We start from the raw sequence: 22,945 nt of genomic DNA, 5'->3' as shown, positions 1-22,945 counted from the left end.
ATGAGTTTGTTAAAATGCGTTCAATTACTCGGAAGCAATTTGGCAGGAAAGTAATCAGTTAATATTTAATGTAAAAAGCTGTTTTTCATTACAATGATAGGCGATGATAGCATGCCATAGAAATACTTGATAACTAAGTCCTATATTTTCCTGTACAACAAAAAAAACTTCTGATAGCATCATTCAAGATCTAAATCGAAAACCATTCAAAACAAAAAGAATTGCTCGCGTCTCATATCTTGTTTGCTCTTATTTCCATACGCGATTAGCACACGATATTTTGAAAACGATGCCGGATTTTTAATGGCGGGATCTCGCCTTAAAATTTGATCAATTTATTTTTGCTTTCACATTTTCTCCTTTTTGAATTTAGCAGGAATTTTCCCTCAGTAAAATTAAAATATATGCCAACTTCGAGAGCACTATCAAGAACAGCTTGAATAGCTAAGTAAGCGTAGTGAATATTATTGTGGTGATATCGAAAGAAATCATACAAATACAGTCGCCAACGCTGAAGTGCTCCTGGGAAGGACGAGTCGTTTCGCATCTTTGACTGCAAAGTCTTTTTCCTATGACAGAAACAGCCATTAAAAACAAAAACAACCGAAACAGAACATGTGTTCTGACCTCTTCCAAACCGGAGAGAGAAACTTAAGCTATTCAGTTTTTTACAACAACTGACTGAGGGAGATGAGAGGAGAGCTGGGGAGAGCTAAAAAGTGCTAATCTTCTCAGCGCTCTAGAGCGCGAGTTAATTAAGAACTAATGTTTACTGAAAACGGAGATCAGCCATGGTTATCAAGCTGAATAAATAAGCAAGAAATCGGTGTTTTGTTCGGTAAACATATGGAAGGCGTCTGCAAAATGGCAGTGACTGTGGTGAAATAGGCTTAATTGAAAATTTATAAGGTGTTCTGAATATTTTGGAGCTTATATTTGCCGCGAGTCCTTCCTTAAGGTTTTCTGGATTTTCTCTCTCCATTGTCCGATCAGGACACGGTGAATGAGAGGAATCGGTCCATGGATGTCCACTACCAAACTAAAACTTATTTGTTTTATCAAACTGAGTTTCAGATCACTGTTTTTGAGCGAATGAGAGTTGTCAGGGTTACAGGCAAAAAGACAATCGACGAGCAAGGGTATTTTAAAGTTTTCCAACACTCGACTCAAGCAGAACTGACCATACCCAAATAGATCGAAATTCTTGACCAACCGCCTCCCAAAAAATTTGGAATGCATCTTTAGTGAGAGGAATTCCTCACTTATCTTGAACTTTTCCAATATACCAAGACTTTCACTTCGAGCAATGACTGCCGGACAAACAACAAAGTGAAACTGAAACAAAAGGGCACGAAAGCTTCCTTGCGTGTTTGGTTTACTTGCCCCCCACTTAAAACCAGCCGGCAAAGTCAAATATAATTTTTTTAGAGGCTGGTGTCAAAGTCTCTTATAAAACGTTTTACTAAAACGCAATCGAAACTCTCGATCATTCACACTTCGGTTGCTATTCGCGAATTCAATAATTTGTTTAACTTTCTTTTTCGCTTATTACCAGATGGGTCCCCATGTCCGACATGTGCTTTATAAACTTGTCATACAAAATAATCAGTCGGTGAGAACAGAGTTTAATATGATGACTTTTATAGTTCAACCGATCAAACATGTCTTATATATCTATCCGAACTACTAAAACTTCTGATGGTTTTAATGTCAACTTAACATGTACAAATACGTAATGCAAAACTTAATCGAGGGTTGCACGCCCCCTAAAAGGTCGAAACTTCGCGATATGATTACGATGTATCCAATGCCACCTATCGTTTTATTATTCTCACAGCCAAAATACAACCCTCAATAGACGAAAAATCGGTTGTTGATGGTAACCTCAATAACTCACTGGAATGTGTCACTGTACGAATAAATCAAACGCATAAATCTTGACAACCATTGACAACGTACATAAATAATACGTTTTAGAAGAGATAAAGAACCAGATAAAGACCAACCTTCAGTTAAGTGACCACGATGGCGAACAATACTTTAAGGTCAGCCTTGTTCACTTTAACTGTCATTGCAATTTCTTTTGTCGTTCTGTACGTAGGTTGGATTAACTTGATAACTATGCGTATTCAAGGTAAGATACATTTTAATCTTCCTTCGAGTAAAGAGCTCGAACATTATTAATGTGATTTCAGTGAAATTCTTGGCCAAAAACTGAAAAAAAATTTAGTTAGAATTGATCGGGCTTTTACTGAATTTGTTTCGAGATGAAGTCGGCACATGTAGTGTGTACTTATCAAAACGTTTTACTGATCAATTTATAGTGGACCCTCAAAACAATTATACTCTGTGAAAGTGAGAATGTATAGTTTATATCCACTCAACAGAAATTCAAAAGCAATAAATATGAAACCTTAACAAAGGAGTTTAATGGGAATTTTAGACAAGATTGTTTTTTGTAGCGGAACCTTTTTTAATTACCATCCGGCACGCAAAGAACAATTTTACAGTTCCTGTAAAATATATTAACTTTGACATTGACTTTTAAGTCAGATACAGCGTCAGATCTTGTTGTTGTTTAGATCTTGCTTCTCACATACACAAAAGCACCAAAAAATCATCATAAGAGTTGGAAGGTTATTTTTTAAGCTGCTAAACAATAATGTTAACTTTTACGTTACGTTAACCTTAAAGTCAGACTGATAAAGCGAAAGATCTTCATCTTGTTTATGTCCTGCCTCTCATATATGCACAGAATAGAAAGTAGGATTAGGAAGGTAACGTTTTAAGCTGCTGAAGAATACATTTGTGTGACACAAGTTGACTAGACAAAGAATGGAAAAGAGAGCATGAAATGAATAATTAGCAGAACGAACATTGCCTGTGGCTAAATGAATGTTAATAAGATCGTAAATTTAATCGCAAGCTGATTTATATAACTCCCTGTTAACCAGCAGCCCAAACGAGACCAAATTATCTTATAACAACCCTCACCAACGCAACACCCAGTTTCTTTGACAACTTAATTTTTTTTTTCAACATTTTTACGATTGTAAATTTTTTTTCTAAGGTTTACACAATCGCACAGAATGGGCCGTAATCAGAAGTAGAATGGTTCAGGTTTGGTTTTTCTTATTACTTCTTCAAATTGATGTAATTGATAACTTACTTCGGAGGTCCACCCACATTGCACACAAGAATCCAGAGAAAGACTAAAATTAGGGGCAGCATAAACTGATCGACTGTAAGTTATGTTAGCAGACTGTTCAGCACTGTCATTGGCATCGCTAGCAAAGTAATTTTAACCCTACATTGTAAAAAATAGTAGATTGAGTAAGTTATACATTATTTGCAAGCAATTATTCACATCGCAACGAATTAACACCGCGAGATGAGTAGAAACAGCCAGGGCCAGAACATGATAACTCCTTTACGCCAAGTGATATGCACTTTTCATTAACTATATAATGAGCCTTTCCTCTCTTATGCGATCATTAGGTTTCAATATTTCTTTCTTATGTTTTTCCACCAGCCAAATAACGAAGGATCAATAGAGTCTATGAACCTAAAGAGACTGGCAACGATCAGGGACTTCTGCAGAAGGAATAATAAAACCAACGAGTCCCTGCAGGATATCTCGAAACTTAACATCATCGTTAATGAAGAGTATAAAATATTATTTTGCTACATTCCAAAAATTGCCTGTACTCAATGGAAAAGTGTCATGGCAAGTCTTTACGGTCCACAACTTAGGTACCCTGGGATTCACGATGCAAGAAATTTTAATTTTCTGAGTAACTATCCAGCAGATGAAGTCAAAAGGAAGCTGAAAACATATTTTAAGTTCGTGTTTGTTCGAGAACCTTTCGAGCGGCTTTTATCTGCTTACTTGGATAAATTCCTACGAGGTGAACCCGCCTTTCACCATAATTATGGAAAACGCATTATTACGCTGTACAGACCGGGAGGTAATCCAGAAGATAAAAACGTCAAATTCGACGAATATTTAAACTACGTTCTACACATCGGGGACGGATACTGGAACGAGCACTGGCAAACTTACAACAACCTCTGTCAGCCCTGTGGTATTTCTTATGATTTCATTGGACACTTCGAAAATCTTGAAGAAGAGGCTCAATATGCTTTGGAAATATCTGGTGTAACAAAAAAGGCGAATGTCTCATTTCCTTCGGTCAAACCATCGCTAACCTCATCACAAGTTCCATTTTTCTACAAACAAATCCACAAGGAGCGGCTTTACGGAACTATGCAGTTATTTGGACCAGACTCTGAAATGTTTGGATATGACTTGCCAAAATCATTTTATAAAATCATTTCTGAACTCAGCCAGCAGAACAGAACGAATGACGATCCCTAATAAAAGTTGTGGAAAGAGAAGAATGGTAGGAATCGCTCAATAGAGACTTTGGTATTGGGCTCCGCATCTTGGCTTTAAACACGAGAACTCCGCAATGAAAACATTCCCATAATAGTTCATTCCCTACCTCTGGGGCAAGTTTCTTCCTTAGGTGATGAAATGGAGTGCCAAATAAATAATTTTGTTCTGTTCAATCGCATTTTTTATTTTTTTCATGTACTGTAGATAAACTGGCACTGACTGAAATCGAGAACTTTCGACACCAACAATTATTTACGTACATCATATTCAGTTTTAGGAACCATGCAGTTTCCTAAACTGATAGCTGTTCAAATTGCAAAAAAATTATGATAACTGTAATAATAATAAAAGCAATAATAATGATGATAATAACAATAACCACGTTTATTTTTGAACTTAATTCAAGGTTTCCGCATCTTTTAATGTGACAGTAACTTCTCATCGTTTAAATCCTGTGTGGGGCACTACGAATTTCCTTTTTCACATTCCCGCAAGTACTGAATCATCAATTTACCTACAGTCACGAATTCCTGGAAGAGGAGGGTTGAGGCGCGCGGGAGAAGGGGGGAGGGTTCCTACTTACGTTTCGCTTGCATCAAAAGGTGGAAATAACGCGTCACAGATAATCAGATAAACAACTTTATAGTCCATGTATCGCCGTGAAAAGCATCTCGCAATAACCCCTTTCTCCCCTCATTGAAGAATGCGCTTCAACCTTTACAACAAAAAACTGTCTTTGCGTACTTCATGTATTCACGGCGAAAATACTTGGTTATTGTTCCATAGACTATGGGATGGACACAGGCATGCAAATATGCTGCTATGTCAGCCATTCTCAGGAAAATGTTCCAGAATTCCTTATCTTTATCGGCTCCAAAGTCCGTCATGAGCCAGGCGACTTGGATTGGCAACATACAGAGAGCAAATAATATTACAATCAACCCCATCATCTTGATAATTTGGAGATCTTCTTTTCTTCTCGCTTCTAAAGCAAACCTATCCTGTGCGTTGATATCATGCCGCTCTTTCGCTTTTCCTATGTCGATTCCAATCAACATGTAGGCGCCCGCAATGATTGTCAGTGGTAGCATATACTGTAGTGTAAAAAGGATCAATGTGTACACGCGGCTTTGATAAGGTTTCCAACTCTCTCGGCATCCTCCAGTCTCGTCATTTTCAGCCACGATCACGAGCGGAAGCAAAAGCAGACAGCCAGCGATCCAAATAACAATGATCCAAGCGATGACGTGTCTATGACGCATTTCCGGTTGTAGGGAATTGACGATGACGCGCCAGCGATATACAGCCATGAATGTCAGTGTAAAAATACTGACGTTAAAGGTGGCTGTCATAAGCGGAGAGACAATCTTGCAAAAAAACACCGGAAAATTTATTCCACCAAGGAGAAAAGTATTTAACGGTAGAGACAAAAGCATCAGTGTTAAGTCAGATACTGATAAGTTCAAAATAAGGAGATCGTTCACCGATTTTCGCTTTCTCTTCCACAGTACCAGGGGAACAACAGAGTTTCCTCCGACGGCAACAGTGAAAGTAATCACGTATAAACCAAGTTTGATGTATTTCTCTGTCTCAGTAACAGTGGAAAAATTTGTTGGGTGACCCATTGATGTCTGTATTCCGCGCGATTTCAAATCCAATTTTACGACTTGTAGCCTTAATCTTTCCCAACAAATCAGTTTGTTCCGTGCATCTTCTGGTAGGGTTTTTACACAGACTTAATCTGTTTAGATCAGCGCATAGTGATGATACTACACTGGAAAAAAAAAGATTAAAAAATATTTCAAAAGTCAATTGAAACTGAAATGCTCAATCAAAAGGAGACGCGGATATTTAAATAACCAAACAAAGATAAGGTCGTGAAAGCATTTTCCAGACACCGTTAAAAGACACCATGCAGTCGTTTTTTTTGTTTTTTTGTTTTTCAAGAAATCATGTAGGAGTTGGTCGATCTTTGGTTTAAAACGTTTATAAGAAAATTCCGTTATTCTCCCTTAAAGACAGACCTTGTAACAGTAATGAGTACACAGTCAGGCCGGATGAAAACATACTATGTTGATCTTGTTCCATCATCACTTCAAAAACAATTCTACACAAAGGAAACGCCAAGCCCCTAAAATGATTCATAGCTCATCTGGTTCTGATTCTAAGCATAAAGCTGGATGTTTCCGTTCTAAAATTAAATTTTGCAATAAATTTTTAGCAGTGACTTCGGTCAATAAAATTTTTAAATCTTCGCTACTAAAGACCGCAAATGGTTATTAAAACTGTGATTCCAGCCAACATCAGCACACACTTTCTAAGCATTAATTCAGAAAGTCAAATTGAAAAGGTGAGTAAAAGCACAACATACCTCTCTGTAGTTTAAGTCAAGTTTAAACTGTTAATGCAGCTTCGTGACTTCGTCGCTGATGCCTTCAACGATAAAATGGAACAAAACAATCGGGCTTCTCTTTTATTAATAAACTGTTTTCTACTAACCAATACGACTGCAGTTCCATTATTAAATTCAGGTGTAGTATCAACATAGTTAAAAATGTTTTCCCCACTATAGCATCTGCCGATTCTTTATTTATATTGTGTACATGACGCACAGATATTGAGGTATTTTATGTTTTTTATGCCTAGATAAGAGCATTATTTTTTTTTTGCTAGATGAGAAGTTATTACATTTTTTCATTACGATGCCCGTGTTACGCAAAGAACAAATATTACATCTTAAGTTTTATGTAGCTAAAGGCAGTGAGGTGTTCAGTCGTACAGTAGCTGAAACCTCAAAGTCTACAATTATTTTCCAGACAATTTTTCTTGGAAATAATGTTATTTTCTTTGGCCCGGATAGACATTAATTTCTTTTGAGAACAAGCATTCAAACATTCCGAGTAGAAAATGAATTCGCTGCAGTCATAGCCTAAGAAAAATATAAATAAACATCAATAAATAGAGAGATCTTACGAAAAAAAAAACTTATGAGCTAAATTCACCTTAGAAGTTAGAAGTCATGACATATCTCTCACTAGTTTTGTAAGATCTAACAGAATCGTGCGTTAAAGCAAATGTCGCCGCAGCTTCTCATGTCATCTCAGACAAATGACCAGAGGGATTTCCAATGAACATTATGCAAAAAGACTCTGATTTCGTGTTGAATTAAGCTCTTATCCTTTGCCTCAGGGGATAAGAATGTAAAATAAGGATGTTATCTTTATTGCCAACCGGACACTGAATGTCGTAGTTAGCAAATGAAAAGAAAAATGGAAAGTGTATTACGATGCCTCGATGATCATTATAAATTTATTAATAAAATGTGGTGATAACAAATGCTTCTACAATGTATTATCACATAAAAGAGGTAAAATTTCTTATATAATTGAAGTGTTCAATTGAAAAAAAGAAAAACGCGTCGAACTTGTCTTGAGAAAGTGACGGTAGTAACGTTTTTTAGCAAACAATGAGTGGAAATAACAACTATTAATCGGAGGCATCGTTTGCAGTGTATTTGAGTTTACCAGTCAAACCTCGACTCTTGGAATGGTATGAATAAATTCAGTGATATGAGAAATACTAGCTGGTGACAAATAAAAGACGAAAGGAAAAAGTTCATGTCCGTCTAGAACAAAACCGACTCCTTCATTAAGAGTTAGGCTAACTTGCTGACGTTAGCAAAACTAAGAACCTCACTTGACGTTTTAAGCTTTCAAAAGCATACACTCGAGAGACCAATAGAGAATTGTTGTAAATTATTGATTTTTTTTTTGTTTTTTTTTAAACTAAATATAACATTTTTCATTCTGGTTACTTTAAAAGCTGCTAATGGATAGGTTACTAAAACGCATTTTCTTGGTCTGAATTTTTTTTTTCCAGTAGACGTTTTTAAGGAACTTTAGGCTCGAGGCGCAAACTTGTCAAAGAAATGTATATGCATGGTTTCTAGGAAGCTCTCCATGTGGATTGCGCGAGTCGTGGGCGCTGTTTTTTTTATCAACAGGAACTTCATTTGATGAAAGCCACTGTAACCATTTCAACGTTAACTCTATACAAGGATAAAAAAACTTAAACAAAACCTTACTAACTTACTTTACCGATACTAGGCTCCCTGCATAAAAACTGAAGCGGCTTTTATTTTTGTCATCGGAAATAGTCTCTAAAAATATCATAATATTGGACTCAGAGATGGTTAAATTGAGATTTACGGAAAGCCAGGTTTGGAACACGAGGTACTGAGACAAATTCGCCTTTGAAGTCGTCAAATAAGCACTGTGATCAAGCAAATTACTAAAGTACTAAAATTTATCCGAAGATATTTCTCGCATGGCTTCAAAATGTCTAAATGGAAATTTTAGGTTGCCTGAGTAAAATGGTATGACTGTTCACAAAATGTCGATACATGGTCTATCATGTTCACGCGGATCACGCAAAATCACACAAGTTGTGTTCCCGCTGGGTATTCTGCATGGCATAACGAGCACAAGGGGTTCTTTAGGAAAGTCTTTAAAGGATGAAGAATGAAAGGATGAAAAATTGAGATTTAGCCACGATTCAAGTTTATGCCTCTAAAACATTAAGGCGTGTTTTTTGAAGGAGCTAGCACTACTGCGCAACATTTACAGTCGTATGAACAGCCGCCTGGTTTGATTTCTGTGCTCAAGGGATCCAAGATGGCGGAAAGAAAGCTGAGTGTTCGCTCGCCCTGAACTATGGCTGATTTGAAAGTTACTTGATGAAGCCCTAAATGAGCAAACAGGCTGGAAAAAAAACGTTTCCAAGGGTAAACTGTTGTGTAAAAAATAAATAACGTGGACTTTGCATGAAAGCAGTAAAGCTGAAAATTGGGCTGTAACATCCGAAATCGCTTTGTTAAAAGCTACACTCCTATTCAAAGGAATATGAATTTCTTTTTCCACATTTTCCTTGTGTCACCGACTCTAAAAAAGGTCATCATAAACAGTCACAAAGTTAGATAAGCATCACATTCGTCTCAATTTAATGAGCGCTTGTGAATTTCTTTTCCGATCAATGATTAAAATTTCATCCATTTCTCTGTTGTCACAGAGCGAATAAAAAAACCTTTTTATTTTTCTGAAATGAAGAAAACAATAACACGGTTGCTGTGGGTGGAATTAATTACCTTTTTTTTTCTCCAATTAATGCTATTTTTTTTACAAAAATAGAATAACTCAGGGTCCATTTTTTTAAGTTCACAAAGCAGAATTTGATTTGTTCAATAAAATCTACGACACATCATTCGTCAAAGTGCTGCATTTCATTCTCGACGTAAAAAGTATGTGACCGTGATTTTAATGAGTTTGATTACTCAACTGAACACTCCAATAAAAAGTAGAAGAAAATTCCCTTTTATAAGTCTTTTGTGTTTCACGTAAATAAAACTTATTTATCTAAACTTGTACAAAAAAGGCCAAGGTTTTACTCGATTAGAAAATCATCAGATTTCTATCACTGCGTGACATTGCGAACTTTTATATAAATGTATAAAAATATGTTCAGATATATTTTCTTGATTTGTTTCATGTTTCTCATCAGACCATGCTCAGTAATTTAATTTTCATGACTGAACATTGTCTAACGCACGTAATATTTCAAGCCCAAAGAAAGAGTTGGGAGTTTAAAAAAAAACTCATCACGATGAAGGTAAAGCTAGATCTTATCACCTTCAATCAACCGAACATCACTTACGTTGGTGATTAAAAACGTGAAGATGTTTTGCTTTAACAACTGGGTATTGCGCCTCGCTTTCATTTGCTCAAAATTTCAGCTGAGGTGAAACTATGCTTCTCATGGAAAAGTTAGCGAGATGGCTGTTAAAACCGAGTTGTAAGGTAACTACAATCCTAACCTAGTAAATAAAATAGCAATAAATGAATATGTAAACAACTGAATCCATGAGCTGTAAAGTGATGTTGATGAGTGCCTTCACCTGCGTTTTACAATCGGGATGACCCCGTTGTGCGACTGCGTGTGTACACAACGCAATTCCTTTTGACTGGGTCATTCTATTTAAAGAGTTTTTATAATATTTTTGAGGCTTCCTTTGACTTTTCCGAGCACGAAAAACGTGATGCGAAGATCTTCATCCCCAATCCCAAGTCAGTATTTCACAAATGAAAATTTGTCATTATAAATCCCTGCTGTCGTTTCACAACGGCAAACGATTTATGGGGATATGGGATTTACGTTATCAACTCAGTTGATAATACCAAATTACCCTGTTCTGCTCACTCTCCCACCGACGCAGCACAACAGTTTCTTTAGGAACTTACTCTTTTGATTCTTTTATGGGAATAGATTTTAAAAGCGTCATAATGAAACTCTGATCCGAGACCAAGAAACGACTTATTATATCTGCAAACCTCTGTTGGAGTCTGTTTATATTAAGGATATCGAAAGATCGCGAATATGAGCGAAAAAAAAAGTAAACAGTAAATCATACGTGGTACGTCAGTCGAAATTGATGTATGGTGTGGCCGGAATAATTCCATGCGACGCTTATGCTCAATGTCATTTGAATTTTCATTGAATTTTTACATTTTAATTTTAACTTTAGTTCGTTCTGTTATGTCCAATCTAATTCCCAACGTAAAAATAAAACTTCCAAAATCAGCCCGATTTAAGATGGATGAAGTTACCAGAGACAGCGTCGTCATAGGACATTTTTGTGACAAACAGAATTACCTTTAAATTTAAATGTCAACCATGAAACAAAAATACTAACGAGGCATTGAATGATAACAAGGGTATTACGGGAAAAAAAAATTAACTGAAACGGTTTCCAAACAACGAAATACAAAAGATACACGAAATGTTTTCAAGATGTTTAAAAGTGACGTGAGTGCTTTACACTTAGCTTTGCGTTGGAAGGAAATTACAAATTTAGCTGGTCACTTCACTTAGGTTGTTTGCCAGCATGTAGCCACGAAATTTAAATTTCGACGCTCAGAACCCTCTCTAATTGACCACGTCAATTTTCTATTTTGCGCTATGGTGAATTCTTAACGCAAGATTTTCTCTTAGTCAGTGCTTTGAACACGCTAAAAAAGTAAAATAAAGGAAAAAAAAGTTACGTGCTGTAAATAGATGTTTCTTTCAATTCTGTGCTGCATAGAAAAGTGTCAAACTTAACATTTGCGAAATGACGTAAATAAATGTTGACAATCTCTTTATTTCTTTGCTAATCTCAGGGCTGATGAGGTTTGACAAATTTACAATGGTGATAATACCTCTGTTTGTTCAACAAATATGTTTGTTGACGCGAGTGCCGATTAATAGTACCAATCTACCGTCGATCCATCACTTTTTCATTGCAAAAGTACACTAAGTGTTCGCTCTTCGTGCAGCTCTACCAAGATCTTGCTCTTATGATTTGAATTAGAAGGTATGTATTGTGTGATTTTGTTAACACCTAAAGTTTGGGAGAAAAGTTAGCAATTCTTCTTTCGAAAATATCAACCGAATTATTCACCTCAGACGAAAAGCAGCAAAACCACAGCCTTTCTCCTTGTCACGAAATTAAGTTTTCGAAATAACGCTTCTGTCTCTGGGCTATTTGCAGTCTTTGACTTCGAAAATACGAAATATTTCGAAGGTTAGTCCTTAAAAAGAGATAATCCGGCTTTAAGATCTTGATATTACATCATTCGCGAAGGCCCCCGAGTTCGCTTGGAAATCATAATATCCTGTGATAAGATAATACTCTATGTTGATCTTATGACTACAGTTCACGCACACACTTCGATATTTTACACCGATTTGCATGTAGATTCATAGATTTATCTGATTTGCAATGGAGGTTAGTTTTAAGAGTGTGAATGATGCAACAATCAGATCAGCGTAAAAACCTATTTGGTTATTTAACAAAATATTCCTTAGTATTCATAGCAATTTAAACACGGAGAAAACTGTTTGCTAAACATGAAACACCACTCTACTTAAATTGGCTAATAATGAAAACACTGCGCATGGAAAGTTTTACAGGCTACTTTTTATTTCAGGTTTGTTATCTTCTTAACCCTTTGACTCTCAAGATCTCATTAGTAATTCTCCTAACTGTCTGCCAAATGATTCTCATCATGTTAGTTTGGAGAATGTGGTACTGGATCAATTGGTAATCCCATAATTGATATTTTTCTTTATTCTCATCACTTGTCTGCATGATATTGTATAGATATAGTAAGGAGAAATTCTGTCTTGGTCACTCACAGGAGTGAAAAGGTTAAGAATCAGGCGTGCCAAAAATAATCTGACTCATCAAAAAAACGGAAACAGATCTATTTTGTTTCCTCTTATTCTCATAACAACCGCTTGTTATAACAGGACCTGCCACTCAACATTATACAAGTGTGTGCGTGTGGAACTGTTCAAACATTGTTATTGTTTTCAAAATATTTTTCGTGATCCCACAAAGAAAAAGAAAGCTTGAGATGCCAAAAAGACCGGGAAAAATTGATTTTGTTCTTCTAACTATAGCTAAAAACCACAGATTTCGAAGATTTCAAATTTTATGAAAGTGAATGGACAATTCAAATCTTTAAAAAAGTCAAAATCACGTCAACCTGTTGTCATCTCGTATTTGATTAAGAGACGAGGATATTGAAGATCAAATAATTCCAAAAGCTTAGAGACTCCTTAAAGGGCTCAGAAACTATTCGGAAAAATTTTAAATAAATAATGAATTATGGAAATTGAACATCGAACATGCTTTTATCGTTTTTAAATAATCATTTCAAGAAAATTCTTTCCCGTGTCCTGCTTGCGGCGAGAAAGTCGATTAATACTAGTTCAGTTTGAACCAGATTAAGATCCTGTTGGTTTTACTCTAAAAGCTTACTCACCGGTCATATTATTAACTGTTATCCTACAATCTGAGCCCATTTTGCAAACCCTAAGAGAGCATCATTAATGCAAAAAACACAAGTGTTTTTTTCTCACAGTGCCTCCTTAGGATGTACTTAAAAACTGTGCTGTGTGTCGAGTTAAGTCAAAGGCAGATTGTTTTATTTTCAAAGCGACCCAAATGCATATGATATGCTTAAAAGTTTTAAAAATGTAATTGGCATTTGACGGAAAATAAATAAATGCAATGCATTCTTAAAATTTTATGACCCAGCCAAAGAAATAATGCATTCATTTTATTCCCTGTCCTCACCGAAATCAGCTGTGGTTTTATGCACTCGGTTCAGATCTATTTACAAAAAACACGAACTGTGGTGTGTTTAATGGGGTAAATCGTAGCACATTTACCACCCTCTGAGTTCTTCGCAGAATTTTGAGAAATCCAGCATATATTAAACGTAAAGGGCTAAACGCCAAATTAAATGAAGGTAAAAATATTCTGCAGTAGACTGTGTTTCGAAGTTTCATTTCGTTTCCAATTCTTCCAATTTGAACTTAGCTACAGCTGAAGTTACGTTTGAAAAATCTACAAAGATATGCAAATTAAATTCCTACCCCTCCAAGTGAAAATTGTGAATAATATTCAAAATTGTCTGCCAAGCCAACAGAGGAAGTCTGTCCGTTCGTGTTGATGTCTCTCAAAGAAGCAGTCGAAGGAAAGACGATTCGATTCTCAACTCCACGTCTAAATATCACTACGAGGCGACTAAGAGATATGTCTTGTAATGGCCCTTCGGCATCTGTTTTACATATTGATACCACGGGCCTGCCATATGTTAAATTCCCATCTGATAATACTGCACATCCTCTGTAAGAACCTTAAAGTTGTTTCCACTCTCTCGAGCAAACTGATCATGAAATCGAGGTTGACTTTTGGTTACGTGTCAGCAGCTGTGCACTAATTAGCTCGGTCCATACTCCCACCATACTCTATCCTTTGTAGAAAAATTTAAAAACCCAGTTTTGACCAGTATGCATTCTGCGCGGTGTTGGCCATCTGCGGCCGTCGACTCGATGCTGATTATTCCTCAAGCTTTGAAAAAACGGTACAAGCATCGCTCTCGTGAAAATCATAACAAAAACAGAGGTGCGCAATCAAATGGCTACCACTGAGTCTTACAAGGAGAATCTGCCGTCAGTTTAAGTTCGAAAGCCGGTGTAAACTATGCTAGGGATAAAAGTTTTTCTTCGTTTTAATGAACTCCCAGAAAGGCTAAGAGCCTTGAAAAGGAAATTAACTTTGTGGACCCTCTCATTTGCTAAAAAAGTTGCGATAACAGGTGTTACATTGAATTTCACGCGAAAGAAATAAGCGTAAGCGTCTTTGAATCAAATTTACTATTAGTGCTCCGAACAGAGAAAAAAAAAACATATCATACACGAGATGTGAATCAAATGAAGTCAGCATATTAAGCAAAGGGAGACGTTGAGTCTACCGAGTGACGCGAAAAGCTTAGATAAATATTAATTACTGTAGCTCATCATTCATTCTGGTCAATATTTTATCAGTTTCGTCAGACCATAAATGTACTTTTAAGTTTAGTCTAATTTTTCCTACTTGATACTTCAAGCGACGATTACTAATAGTTAAAATGAAGCATTTATCAACGGCCTCTCCCTTTTAGTATGCTTTTACGAGTCATCATGGTTTTATTTAACGAAAAGATTGTTCTAATAAAATTCCGGAATAAAACAAGCTACCCTTTCCTCGTATCATTAAATTCTTCTGAAAAAAAAACCGATTGTAAAGGCTTCGAAGGTCCCTAATAGAGGACCTCAAAGTTTAAGGGCGATTCCTAAGCCAACTTTAGTATTTTAAAACGAGACTCACGTTGCCAGACACAAATACGTGCCAAAGTTATCAGTGTTCATCTTCGTTTGCGATAATTTTAAGCTTTATCAGAAGGACCGGGAGATAGACTGTGAAATTTATTTCTTAAGACCAACTTGCTAACCTTCCGCAGCTATTTTTACCACCCACCTCGTCTTGCGGTGTCTTTAATAACTACTGCACATCAGGTCTGCCAATATTTATCGAAATCTTGTCGCTTTACGCGAAAAAACTCCAGACAGGAACTGATGAACAATGAAGTAGTTAAACCTATTCCTCGTTACACCGAATGAGCAAATTTTGACTGATTGCCATGAAGCCAAAACCAAAGTAAACACAAAAACCAATCAGGAAAAAGGGTTACCAATGCGAACTTCAATAAACTCTCGCGGTCAGGTCATCAGACAGAAGACCAGGAGCGAAAACATTCAAATCATTCGAACTCTAGCGGTTTGAAAAATCTACAAAGATATGCAAATTAAATTCCTACCCCTCTAGGTGAAAATTGTGAATAATATTCAAAATTGTCTGCCAAGTCAACAGAGGAAGTCTATCCGTTCGTGTTGATGTCTCTCAAAGAAGCAGTCGAAGGAAAGACGGGAATTCGATTCTCAACTCCACGTCTAAATATCACTACGAGGCGACCAAGAGATATGTCTTGTAATGGCCCTTCGGCATCTGTTTTACGTATTGATACCACGGGCCTGCCATATGTTAAATTCCCATCTGATAATACTGCACATCCTCTGTAAGAACCTAAAAGTTGTTTCCACTCTCTCAAGCAAACTGATCATGAAATCGAGGTTGACTTTTGGTTACGTGTCAGCAGCTGTTCACTAATTAGCTCGGTCCATACTCCCACCATACTCCATACTCTATCCTTTGTAGAAAAATTTAAAAACCCAGTTTTGACCAGTATGCATTCTGCGCGATGTTGGCCATCTGCGGCCGTTGATTCGATGCTGATTATTCCTCAAGCTTTGAAAAAACGGTACAAGCATCGCTCTCGTGAAAACCATAACAAAAACAGAGGTGCGCAATCAAATGGCTACCACTGAGACTTACAAGGAGAATCTGCCGTCAGTTTAAGTTCGAAAGCCGGTGTAAACTATGCTAGGGATAAAAGTTTTTCTTCGTTTTAATGAACTCCCAGAAAGGCTAAGAGCCTTGAAAAGGAAATTAACTTTGTGGACCCTCTCAGTTGCTAAAAAAGTTGCGATAACAGGTGTTACATTGAATTTCATGCGAAAGAAATAAACGTAAGCGTCTTTGAATCAAGTTTACTATTAGTGCTCCGAACAGAGAAAAAAAAACATATCATGCACGAGATGTGAATCAAATGAAGTCAGCATATTAAGCAAAGGGAGACGTTGAGTCTACCGAGTGACGCGAAAAGCTTAGATAAATATTAATTACTGTAGCTCATCATTCATTCTGGTCAATACTTTATCGGTTTCGTCAGACCATAAATGTACTTTTAAGTTTAGTCTCACTTTCCTACTTGATACTTCAAGCGACGATTACTAATAGTTAAACATGAAGCATTTATCAACGGCCTCTCCCTTTTAGTATGCTTTACGAGTCATCATGGTTTTATTTAACGAATAGATTGTTCTAATAAAATCCGGAATAAAAAAAAGCTACCCTTTCCTCGTATCATTAAAGTCTTCTGAAAAAAAAACCGATTGTAACCGGCTGCGAACGGTCCCTAATAGAGGGACCTCAAAGTGTAAGGGCGATTCCTAACGCCAACTTTAGTATTTTAAAACGAGACTCCACGTTTGCCAGACCACACAAATATCGTGCCAAAGTTATCAGTTTTCATCTTCCAGTCTTTGATACGACCCCCCCCTAATTTTAGGCTTTATCAGAAGGGAACCGGGAGCATTAGACTGTGAAATTTATTTCTTAAGACCAACTTGCTAACCTTCCGCAGCTATTATTTTTACCACCCACCTCGTCCTTGCGGTTGTCCAAATAGAAAAAATTAATAATTACTGCACATCATCACGGTCTGCCACTGAATTTATCGAAATCTTGTCGCACTTTACGCGAAAAAACTCCAGGACAGGAACTGATGAACAATGAAGTAGTTTAAAACCTATTCCTCGTTACAAACGAAATGAGCAAATTTTGACTGATGCCATGAAGCCAAAACCAAAGTAAAACAACAAAAACCAATCAGGAAAAAGGGTTCAAACCACGATGAGGACTCGATGCAAACTCCCGGCGTCAAGCGCGGGGAAAATGTGCGTAGCTTCCTGATTAGTTTCTAGTCGTCAATTCTGATTGGTTGCAGGGATGGCACGAGCTTTCCGTAGAGCAGGTTAAAGCGAAACCAAGGGCAAATCTCAGATTATCTTGGATTCCGTTCGGACACTCTTAGTGAAGACTTGCGCTATTTCGCATCGTCAGCTAATGCACCCGTGTAGTGTTACATCCGACTTGTATTCGCTGTGAGATACGAAATTAATTCAAAATGACTTGAAACTCATCAGCTAAAAAAAAAATTACCTAGTTCCTTTCTAATAATTTCTTATTATGATTCTTTGTAATTTTTTTGAGAATAGAGATCGCTTAGTAATTTTCTTTATAATTGCGAAGTTACTTCGTAGGAAGTGTGCACTCCAAAGATTATCTCAGATTAAAAGGTTTCATTTACTTAGTGACAAAATTTCCTTTCCTTGGCTAGGAAATTAAGAAGCACATCCGTATGACAAATTTTTATATTATGTATTTGTTCCTGAGAGGAACTCACGCGGATGACATGGTATAATTTTCATTCGTGAGACACATATGATGGCAGCTTTTGGCCAATGAGGGATTCATCTGTCCACTCAAGATGGAAATAGGAATTTATATATTTGGTACTATGCTCCTGGTTTTGTTTAGTAACTTATCAGGTGCTTTTTACTTGTAGCAAGACGAAATAGTCAACACAATCCAGCTCTTGAGAAGACCACAATTAGGATTCATGCGTTAAAAGCAACAATCCTTAATCAAGTGAAGAAGGACGCTTGGAAACGCCAGCCTATAAAATGAGCGAAGAAAACAGTAACAACTCGGCGAGCAGCAATCAAACTGGAGAAGGAACCCCAAGTCTGAGTGAGGCTGAACGAACCTTTAAAGTTGTGTTCTATTCCTGTCTGTTCATTTTTGGATCGCTAGGAAACCCTTCTGGTCGTCTTGGTTGTAAAAAGGAAATTAAAAAGCAGACGAACTATAAAACGATTACTTCATTCAAAATCTGGCGGTGGCAGATTTAACTTTTTTATGGCTATCAATTCCTTTTTACACAAACGACCTTTATCGTCCGTTTAACAAGAATTTATTGTACTGTAAACTAATTTGGCCAATGATGTCGGTTACTTTATCAGTCAGTGTTTTCACCTTAACGTCCATGGCAGTGGAACGGTGTCGAGGAATCACAAACCCTTTGCAACCGAGAATCAAACTACAGGCCACATTGATTTGGATTTTCCTTATATGGATCTTCGCCGTCTTAACGATTGTTCCTCTTATGATTGCGGCACGTTCGGGAGGTGTTCTATGTACCGAACGTTGGCCGAAGTTTTCATATCGCCAGGCCTACACTGCAGTATTATTTGGATTTCAGTACGTCCTGCCTCTAGCAATAATCGCTACTGCGTACCTGAGAATTACTATGCGTTTAATCACTTCCCGGTTACCAATGCGAACTTCAATAAACTCTCGCGGTCAGGTCATCAGACAGAAGACCAGGAGCGAAAACATTCAAATCATTCGAACTCTAGCGGTTATTGTGACTCTATTCATGGCCTGTATGTTACCAAATCAAATTGCTTGGGTACTTTTAGATTTGGAGGTGCCTCGTACGCTGGGCTTACAAAAGCTTTTTGGACATGCGCAGAAGCTTTGTTATTCCTTCACGCATGCGTGAAACCGATTGCATATGGTTCTTTAACCGGACGGTTTCGTCAAGGGTAGTTCGATTTTTTCGATCCATCTTCTGCTGCAAAGAAAGACGCTTAGCCCTTCCCAGCCTTTCTGATAACCGAACGAGCACGAGACATTCAGAAAAAACCATAACGGTGTTATAGTGCACGGCTCTTTAAAATGCAAAAGTATTATTGATAATCCTAAAACCACACAACTAAACATGCAGTCTTCTCCTACTTTATCCATAACTGGGGAAAGAGCTCAGGCTGGAAACACTTTATCTGGTCTGTCTCCTCCTCAGATAGTAAATACCACGGATATAGATGTAACAAATACAATCGAAACAAGAAATTGCGGGACCAAAGAAGTTGCGAGTTTGTTTTATGCCAACTCTGCCTTGCAAACATCAGACGAAGAACAGAATGTTAAAGAAACACGATTTTAATTGACGTCTTTACATGTTATTCCTACAATTTAAGGATCTTTTTCAATGACATTTGATGAGTACATTAACCACGAATAAGAGCTCGTTTAAAAGCCAGAAGTAAATCATAAATTAAACGGTTAAAATAATTACGTGTCAACCACTGAGAGCCCAGTAACTCTCACACTTGGCTCAAGCATTATGCACCATTCCTATGAACTGATATCAAGTGTTGCGGCTGGTCGACGCGCAGCCGTCGCCTGGGTTCCATACGGGACATCTAAATTTTCTTAACCCTTAAACCGTATAGTCTCCCTTCGCCTCAGGCTGTGAACGTCGTTTCAAAGCCGAGGAAGATTCCACTGCGAATGGAGTCAGCATTTTAATCGACTGAGAAACCTAACTAGGAGCTCATTAGTGAAGCACACCACGTACTCTTCCTGTGCAATTTTTGACGTAACACCCTAACCCTGCTTATCTCTAATATTCACTACCTCATTTGCGTAGAAATTTGAAAGTGGTGGGGGTCTGGGATTGCAATTTGACACCTGTCTATTTCAACAAGAAAAGGTTATATTATAGGTTAAATTAAGTTGTAGCCTCCCCCACCCCCAACGGAAATTTTTACCCACCTCTTAACCTTTATTTTAGAGGGTCAGAGAAGGGAGGCAATCGATTTAGTATTTCTACTAAGTACAATTTTTAAACGGACATTCTAGTTTATGCAATCGTTGACTATGAATGGTATAGAAATTATTGGTTTGTACGGTTTTACGTAACAAATTGCACGCACGAGATTCATAGGCCAATCCGATTCTTAGAGACACCGCTGATACACTAGAGGCTCGTTCTTTCTCGATGTTCGTCCAAACTACCGCCGACAGAGCTGAATAACGTCTGCGCATGCGCCACGCTTTGGCGCGGAAAAAACTGAGAAAAACGGATTTTGAGTCGTTTGCATGTTCGATTTCCATTTTGTTGCTTCGAGGCGTTGTTTTCCTTGCCGCCTTAGCTTCCTTTTACAGAACAACCCCCCAAATAGGAAAATACCTTCGACGACAACAAAATGCCATGGTTTTAAATGCCAGCCCCTTTCTTCTTCACAAATTTAGCTGAATTTTAAACCTCGTGCGCTTGAGCCCGCGTTACTGACCGCATACCTGTGGCGTAGCATTTTGTTAATCAGCTCTGCCCTGCCGACGCCCAGATTCGAAAACGTATCGCGGATAGTGTCTAAAGGGGTGTTGTTCAGGACCGTTAAGGTACACTTGACTTCCGTTGAATAGTCTGTTTCTTTGATTGATGCTTTAGTGACTAGGAATGTTAACCACAACCAACACTAAAACGATTTACAGCTGCAGCAACGACTATGCAAATCTTTTAACATCATTCCAAACGCACCAAGATATCTTACATTCGACCGGCTGATCAATTCATCCAACAGCAGTTGTTTTTCAATCATGATGATGATGCGAAAAATATATTTGTTTTAAAGGTTTCTGAAGATTATCAAGTGAAAAAATTTCCAGTTCATGAATTTTTGTTATGAAGTTTTGTAGTCCCGACTTGAAAATGACGCAATGTTTTTCTTACGTATTTTATTCTCCAATGTTTTCATCCATGTCGGATTTAGCCACCATCATATGGCACTGAGAATTTTTCTAATGCGGGTCGAGATTGTGCTTCAATGCGATTTTCAATCCTAATTAAAGAAAAAAGGAAAAGAAGACAAGCCATGAATAAAATATGATTTCTGATATTTTTCTTTGTGGAATTCAGCATTAATTTACTTGCCCTTTGAAGCGTGACGGGAAGTGTTTTCGCTTTCAATAGAGCCCACAAACATTGTGTGGAAAACGACCAAGACAAATTTCCCAATCTATGAGAAGCTTAAGGTAGGTAACTTAGTCAAAGTGTTTCCGATAATTTTATGTTGTATTAATGGAGAATTTTGTAAGATCGTGCTTTGGATCACGCTTCATGACAAAATAGATGGAATCAACTGTCAGATGTCTGACATTAGCCGTCACTGTTGAGGAGGGAAAAAACCCTAGTTCTAACAATGAAATAAAACAACGCAACGCAATAAGGCAAATGTGAAGGTTTTAGCTCTCTATTTGTAATTTAGCGTCGTCAGATTCACTTTACAAGCGCGCATGAATTTGCAGGATTGGAAACATGGCATTTCGTAACTAAACTAAAAATTAGACTTTAAAACTTCAACTGACTATCAAGTTTTCGGAACTTTGTTCGCCGAAGTCACTAAATTTCACAAATCGTCCCTTAACTAGCGCTCGAATTCCATCGCGGAACATCCTAATTCAAAAAAGCATTTTCACTAACACTAGTACTGTAACGTACGTTATAATGTTTGGGAAAAAAAGAGGTCCCTTTGTTAACGCGTTCATCCGTACGGAATACAAAGACAATTACCCAAACGAGGTTTTTGATCTTAAGAATATGTCACCTTATTGTCGAATTAAGTTGCTTGAACTAAATTCTTACGCAAAAACTGTGACAGAAGAACCAACCCCAATTTCATATAAGCGTAGACAAGACGTTTTCTAAGGCCAGAAACTTAATAGAGGATGTCAGCATCCATCGAACAAATTTGAAATATTGAGGCAAGTCGCCCAGAATTCGTTTTCTATCCTACTTTCATATTTTGTAGCCCAATATGTTCTAATAATTGTGGTGTAGTTTTTTTGTGAAAATATATTTTAGTTTTCGAGAAATGACTTTTTTCGTTCGACCGCTCAAATATGCAAATTTTCTCCGTGAATATTACACGAGTTGGGTGACCTCATGTAACGAATGTACTAGACCTACGGTATTTCTGTGAACATAATCCTTTTTCTTATCATCTAAACTTAATCCCCTGTCGTTATACACCGAATGCAAATATGGCGGACCACTCGGACGGCCCGGAAAACTAATAGCGTGGAAGCGAGGCTAATCAGTCCTCTGATGCGTTGTTTTGACTACGCGTCCTTTTGACTTTGTGTTGTTGTGTAATCATTTCGCGATGCCTTCGTTCTGCTGCGTACCCAACTGCAATCAGAAAGGTTACACATCGTCATTAGGAGGAAAAGGTTTCTTTCTTTAACTTTCCTAAAGCGCCTCTGATAAGAAAACAGTGGATACACGCAATCCGTCGAGAGGAAGGCAAGGCCTTCGTCATGACAGAGCGTACGAAAAGTCTGTTCATACATACATACATACATACATACTTTATTTGTCACGTAGGTCGATAAATGGCAGCTAAAAAAGCTGATGTGGACCTACAAAACTACAGAAGACCTTAGGAAGTCTATCAACGGACGGATTTATATCAAGGAAGGCGGTGTTCCTTCAAAATTTGACTGGTCAGGACCTTCTCCGAAAAAAAGAAAGGCCCCAAACTGAACGGCAACCGCTGCCTGCGAAGAAAACAACTGCTCGCCGAAGACAA

General features: G+C 37.5%; 3 protein-coding genes and 1 pseudogene across 8 annotated transcripts in view; 3 read left to right on the top strand and 1 right to left on the bottom strand.

Annotated features, from left to right (window-relative positions):
• Positions 1-1,948: 1,948 nt before the first annotated feature.
• Positions 1,949-4,493, top strand: LOC131779749 (carbohydrate sulfotransferase 11-like). 2 transcript variants are annotated; one of them, XM_066166020.1, is made up of 3 exons: positions 1,949-2,045; positions 3,071-3,120; positions 3,533-4,493. In XM_066166020.1, exons 2-3 carry the CDS (start codon positions 3,112-3,114, stop codon positions 4,376-4,378), a joined length of 855 nt encoding a protein of 284 aa, XP_066022117.1. In that variant the 5' UTR covers positions 1,949-2,045; positions 3,071-3,111; the 3' UTR covers positions 4,379-4,493. The 2 variants fall into 2 exon arrangements, with proteins under 2 accessions (XP_066022117.1, XP_058952325.2); XM_059096342.2 differs by having other exon boundaries at positions 1,985-2,134.
• A 74-nt stretch (positions 4,494-4,567) lies between these two features.
• LOC131779751 (neuropeptide FF receptor 2) lies at positions 4,568-15,856 on the bottom strand. 4 transcript variants are annotated; one of them, XM_066166021.1, is made up of 3 exons: positions 15,643-15,856; positions 6,771-6,832; positions 4,568-6,173 (listed from the first exon to the last, which is right to left on the bottom strand). In XM_066166021.1, exon 3 carries the CDS (start codon positions 6,022-6,024, stop codon positions 5,110-5,112), a length of 915 nt encoding a protein of 304 aa, XP_066022118.1. In that variant the 5' UTR covers positions 6,025-6,173; positions 6,771-6,832; positions 15,643-15,856; the 3' UTR covers positions 4,568-5,109. The 4 variants fall into 4 exon arrangements, with proteins under 4 accessions (XP_066022118.1, XP_058952328.1, XP_058952329.1 ...); XM_059096345.2 differs by lacking the exon at positions 15,643-15,856 and adding an exon at positions 15,303-15,500; XM_059096346.2 differs by lacking the exon at positions 15,643-15,856 and adding an exon at positions 13,877-14,089.
• On the top strand, positions 11,741-19,604 carry LOC131779748 (galanin receptor type 1-like; annotated as a pseudogene).
• Positions 19,605-20,661: 1,057 nt separating this feature from the next.
• LOC131779800 (uncharacterized) overlaps positions 20,662-22,945 on the top strand; it is a 14,033-nt gene continuing 11,749 nt past the window's right edge. Inside the window, exons 1-2 of one of the 2 annotated variants that reach the window (XM_066164718.1) lie at positions 20,662-20,756; positions 21,328-21,389. The gene's annotated coding sequence lies outside the window, so the exon portion shown is untranslated. Of the gene's footprint in view, positions 20,757-21,273; positions 21,390-22,945 lie in introns of both variants that reach the window. The other variant, XM_066164719.1, reaches the window with a different exon arrangement.

Source organism: Pocillopora verrucosa, chromosome 4 (assembly GCF_036669915.1).
Source record: "Pocillopora verrucosa isolate sample1 chromosome 4, ASM3666991v2, whole genome shotgun sequence".
Classification (NCBI taxonomy): Eukaryota; Metazoa; Cnidaria; class Anthozoa; order Scleractinia; family Pocilloporidae; genus Pocillopora; species Pocillopora verrucosa.
This window is presented reverse-complemented; position numbering and strand designations above follow the sequence as displayed.

Bases quoted from the DNA above. Each gene is read 5' to 3' on its own strand.
- LOC131779751 (XM_066166021.1), bottom strand. From the start codon at position 6,024: ATGGGTCACCCAACAAATTTTTCCACTGTTACTGAGACAGAGAAATAC.
- LOC131779749 (XM_059096342.2), top strand. From the start codon at position 2,026: ATGGCGAACAATACTTTAAGGTCAGCCTTGTTCACTTTAACTGTCATT. The intron at 2,135-3,070 runs GTAAGATACATT...TTTTTTTCTAAG, and splicing joins GATAACTATGCGTATTCAAG to GTTTACACAATCGCACAGAA. The intron at 3,121-3,532 runs GTTTGGTTTTTC...TTTTTCCACCAG, and splicing joins TCAGAAGTAGAATGGTTCAG to CCAAATAACGAAGGATCAAT.